Source organism: Pocillopora damicornis, chromosome 4 (genome assembly GCF_964200805.1).
Source record: "Pocillopora damicornis chromosome 4, jaPocDami1.2, whole genome shotgun sequence".
Taxonomy (NCBI): Eukaryota; Metazoa; Cnidaria; class Anthozoa; order Scleractinia; family Pocilloporidae; genus Pocillopora; species Pocillopora damicornis.
In genome coordinates this window covers 15500114-15504894 of record NC_142673.1, presented here as the reverse complement: position 1 = coordinate 15504894, position 4781 = coordinate 15500114, and the positions used below count along the sequence as shown (strand labels likewise).

At 37.8% G+C, this 4781-nt stretch overlaps 1 protein-coding gene across 1 annotated transcript; it reads left to right on the top strand.

Annotated features, from left to right (window-relative positions):
* Positions 1 to 1275: 1275 nt before the first annotated feature.
* On the top strand, positions 1276 to 4646 carry LOC113671311 (uncharacterized). The gene is made up of 4 exons (XM_089202976.1): positions 1276 to 1469; positions 2264 to 2479; positions 3022 to 3201; positions 3625 to 4646. The coding sequence occupies exons 2-4, from the start codon at positions 2350 to 2352 to the stop codon at positions 3930 to 3932; spliced, it is 618 nt and encodes a 205-aa protein (XP_089059102.1). The 5' UTR covers positions 1276 to 1469; positions 2264 to 2349; the 3' UTR covers positions 3933 to 4646.
* The last annotated feature ends 135 nt before the right edge of the window (positions 4647 to 4781 follow it).

The window sequence follows — 4781 nt, the reverse complement described above, 5'->3', positions numbered from 1 at the left end:
TGTGTTTTTTATCCGCTAAATTTTTTTATGTACCCATATTTTTGTTTCTTCATCTCAATCTTAAGATGAAAAAGAAAAACGAAATATTATAGTGATATTGCTCGTTGACCCGACTGAGGATACGCCAGATTAAAAGGTTGAAGGGAAAAAAATAAAAAAAGAGGGAGTGGAGGAGCATTTGCAGAGTGGACCCATGACATTAAGGTGCTCTCTCTTTGCTACTCTCTTTCCTCTTGTGTTCGGTCACGTGGTTGGATAAACAGTTACTGAAAACGAGTGGCTCTGGGACGAGAATGATCAAGTGATTTTACAAGGGAGTTCCCATGAAGACAAAAGCAGTCCCTGCTTTTCTGTGAAGTCCGTCATGCCAGTCACAACTATCCGTGTAAAAAAAAGTTGATGTATGCATGACGTGCAGAACTCTGAGAGTGAGGCACACGAAAATTAGCAAGAGACCAGAGTTCTGTGCGCTTACCAGTCGTTTCGTACCCATGGATCTTTCGTACCCAGACGATTTGTACCCAGGCTCAGACGTTCCGTACCCACTCTCGATCAGTTCGTACCCAACCCTCTGGTCGATTCGTACCCAACAAATCATGACACGAAATGTTTAAAACAAACATAAACACTTATTTCATTTATCCTAGTAATCGCAAAAAAGCTAATTTCTAATCACAGAAACATTGAAAAGTTATCTTTTAGTTAATACTCTTGAAAAATCGTGACCCAGTTGACCCATCCTAATATATTTTGCCTACTACCACGCAGCGCCTACGACTAAACATACTTATTCTACTTGGTAAAAAAACCAATTTCTAAATCATAGTAACGTTGAAAAGTTATCTTACTCTTGAACAATCGTGACCTAGTTGCCCTAGCTGACCTATCCTAATATATTTTGCCCATTATCACGGAGCGCCTATACGACTAAACGTACCTATTCTACTTAATAATAAATAAAAATCCTAGTAGAATTTGAACCTTGCCTGGATGGGATGGGGAATTTGAATCGGAAGTGTCAAGTCTTTCCAGCAAAATACACGTTGATTTGCCCTTACTCTACCAGAACCCGTTCAATATGAGAGGCAACTGAAATGTCATGAGACGTGACAGTTCCTTGAGAGTGGAAGAAAGGGTTGGGAATAGTAGGCTGTACAACGGAACGTGTAACTGTAAAGCTAACTTGTAAATTATTCGAACGAAATTCATAAAACGTCTCAGTGACCTTATTGTCTTTTTTTATCTTATTTTTCTTTTAACCCATTGTTTCTTCTTTTTGTAGGCCTTAGTAAAGAATCTTATTAGCGGTGTTAATTATCTTGATGTGTATCATCGCGAAGGGCTTTTTCACATAGCTGGCATTCCTGCAATCCTTGGAGTGGAGGCCGCGGGGGTTGTTGAAAAGCTGGGGTCTGGTGCCACTGGTGTGGCAGTAGGAGATCGTGTTGCATATTTTCATCTTAATTCAGGTGAATAAGTTTAAATTCAGCTATTTTGTAAAACGGTTGTACCTGTCATTCCATCGTTTTTCAGTTCACCGCTATTTTCTGATACTTTGATCTGTTGGCTTCTCAGTAATGTATAGAAGAAGTTGCAAGGAGAATTAAACAAACAGCTCACAATTAACAACGGATCGAGTCTCTTAGGGTATCTGGGTACACATCCTGTCAAAGACTGTGTGGAAATTTAGAGGCTTTGAATGCTATTTTAATCTTTACACCCTAACATCAGTATGTATTTTCTCCATACTGGTCTCTTTGGATTTCCTTAAGTGCTGACAAGGAGAATTTGTTTCTCAATCAAGTGCTTCTTTTTTTAGTGATCCTTTCTGTTATTCTCGTGACCTTAATTTTTGATTATGGGGCAATTTTGTTCGGAGAAATTAGATCTTAGTCACTCTTGGGGTTTCAATCGTTAACACATTCCCATAAACATTCGACTGCTAATACGTTGACGCCTTAAAATGCCATGGACGTTGAGACCGAATGGCCTTATGGGTATACAGGTGCATAATAACCACACTTGTTTGTGATGAATAATGGAAGCTATCCACACTCAGTTAATATGCGCGATTGACATAATGAAAAAAATATATATATATATATATCAGCTCAGAGATCAAAGAAGAAGCAGTTTCTTAGCGAGGTACCAACTTTTCTCTGGACCCTACATGAATGTAAGTTCTCGGACTCTGTTGCAGGTAGGAATAATGAGGTAAAGAATTTCTGATTAAATGTAATTTCATCTCTTCGAAACAAATTAGGAAGTTTTGCTGAATACAGTGTTATTCCAGTGGAAAGACTTGTCAAAGTGCCATCAAACATCACTTATGAACAAGCAGCAACAACCATGATTCAGGGTATCACTGCTCATTTCATGGTTCACACTGTATTCCCGGTGGGACCTGGTACCAAGGTGTTGGTACATGCAGCTGCTGGTGGGACTGGATCCCTGATATGTCAAGTGGCTAAAAATGCAGGTAACAAAATTATTTCTTGAACTCCCAGATCAAATTTGTAATTCTCCTTATTGTTAACCATGCAATTCTTGTAATGTTAGTTCAGAGAATTTAGTATTTGAGCAACTAATTATCCCCAAATTGATTTTTTTCTTTAATCTCATCACTTATCTAGTTGATGTTGTATATATATTGTTAGGAGAAATTCTGTCTTGGTCATTCATGAGAGTTAAAGGGTTAACAGCCTTCAGCTCACTTCAATACAATGACTCCTCCTCCCCTTCAAAAAAACACGTTCACAGTACATCCCGGTTCTCATATACACCTCCAGAGGTGAAGAGAGGCTCTATAAATAATTATAACAATAATGATAACAATAATAACAATATTGATATTGCACTTATACGGTGAAATTTAACATAATTTTTTCGAGTTTTTTTTAACAATGGTTTTTTTAAGAATGTATCCATGTATCACCAGTTCGTTCTCTAGAACAAGTTAATAACGAAGATTAAACTGACCAAGACTTACTGTAGACGCTGACCTGTTGTGTTGGATTGTAGGAGCGTATGTTATTGGGACAACAAGCACCCACGAGAAAGCTGTCAAGGCAAAGGCTTGTGGAGCCGATGAAGTTATTCTGTACTCTGATCAAGACTTTGTCCAAGAAGTCAACAGAATCACGGGAGGTTTTGGAGTCAACGTCATTTATGATGGGGTTGGGAAGGAGACCTTTCTTAAAGGCAAGTTGTGCTTACAAAGGTACATGTGTGTATCACAATGATGATCAGCACAGTCAAAAAAAAATAATGACAAATCTAAAGAAAAACACAAACAACGCGAGTTGCGAAAATAGGGCTCGATAAAAAGCACTATACTGCCTTGCGATAGACTGGCATCCAATCCAGGGGGAAGTAGTCATACTCCTTGTCGGTTCTTGCTGCTCGGAAACCGGGATAAGCTTCGGCTGGGTTGGCCAGTAGGCTCGAGTACAGACTTTACCTCTTATTTTTCAGGCTTTACTGTAAAAACCTGCTTAGGTGTTATCCAATATACCTACTGCGCAGTTCATATTTATTACATATATTGTCCGTGATATGCAGAGTTTTCATGTGATTTTGTTTGGATTGACATAAAATCTTGAAGTAAGACTTGGTTTTCTGCAGGTTTTAAGTGCCTCAAGAAACTTGGTACCATGGTTCTTTACGGCTACGCATCTGGTATCCCTGAATCTTTGGATCCTTTTATTCTTTCAAATGGGAATGGGTCACATACTCTCTCTCACCCAAAAATAGTCGACTATGTAGCGACACCTGAGGAGTTGTCTGAGAGAGCAAACGCTGTATTTGATTGGATCGCACAGGGCAAGATAAAAATGGAAGATTTTACCATTTTTAAGCTTTCAGAAGCGAAGAAAGCTTTTGATCTGCTCGAAGGCAGGAAGACAACTGGAAAACTCTTCCTTAAGGCTTGATTTTGTTTTTCAAACTAGATGTCCTGAAAATTGTTAGCAAGGTTTTGATGCTAATTAATCTAGTTAGGCAGTGTGATGTTTTAAAATTGATTTCAGCGCTCTTATATTTTAGTATTGCACAGTGCTTGTCGTTACCTTCCCGTTAACAATTAAATTGTAAGTTCGAGATTTCTATCGCGTGATAGTTGATGAGAGTGAAGCCCGAATCAATCACGCATAGAAACTTGAGAGCAAAAACCCTTTTATTCTAAATCTTCTAGTCGTTCAAAATTAAACAACAAAACAGGATCATGTTTTTTTCGTAAATCTGTGATGGTGGTAGAAGTCTTTATTTCAATATTTCATTGGCTGAAGTTAGGCAAATAACAATAATAATAACTTTAACAAATATAAAAGTAAGTACTGAATTTGTTTTCAACAAAATTATTTCTTTTCTACCTAAGTTGGGAACAGTTTTTGACTCCTAGCTAAATACATCCTTGTAAGTTTTGTATGCTAGAATATGTAGGTGTGTGTTTCCTTGTATTCCTGAAACATTTCCATGATCCTTAATTAAACCATTTATTATTGTGATCCTAAGTTTGATTGCCCTGTTTAACCAGCCCCATATGGTTACTTATTAGGGCTGCCAGTGCTCGCTTCTTTTCTCGTCAACATTAAGTAAACAAAAAAATGTAAGTGCAGGATACAAATAAAGAGGGGCTGTTTTCCATTGTTGTTTTTGTTATAGTATAAAGAGGAATAATGAAAAATTATAATTATATCATTAGTCAAACCTATGTATGTAAGGATGTGAAGCAATCGTCATACTCCCCCAATGCCTTCGGGCTCGAGACAACCGCAATGGAT

Bases quoted from the DNA above. Each gene is read 5' to 3' on its own strand.
- LOC113671311 (XM_089202976.1), top strand. From the start codon at position 2,350: ATGATTCAGGGTATCACTGCTCATTTCATGGTTCACACTGTATTCCCG. The intron at 2,480-3,021 runs GTAACAAAATTA...GTTGGATTGTAG, and splicing joins TCAAGTGGCTAAAAATGCAG to GAGCGTATGTTATTGGGACA. The intron at 3,202-3,624 runs GCAAGTTGTGCT...GGTTTTCTGCAG, and splicing joins GAAGGAGACCTTTCTTAAAG to GTTTTAAGTGCCTCAAGAAA.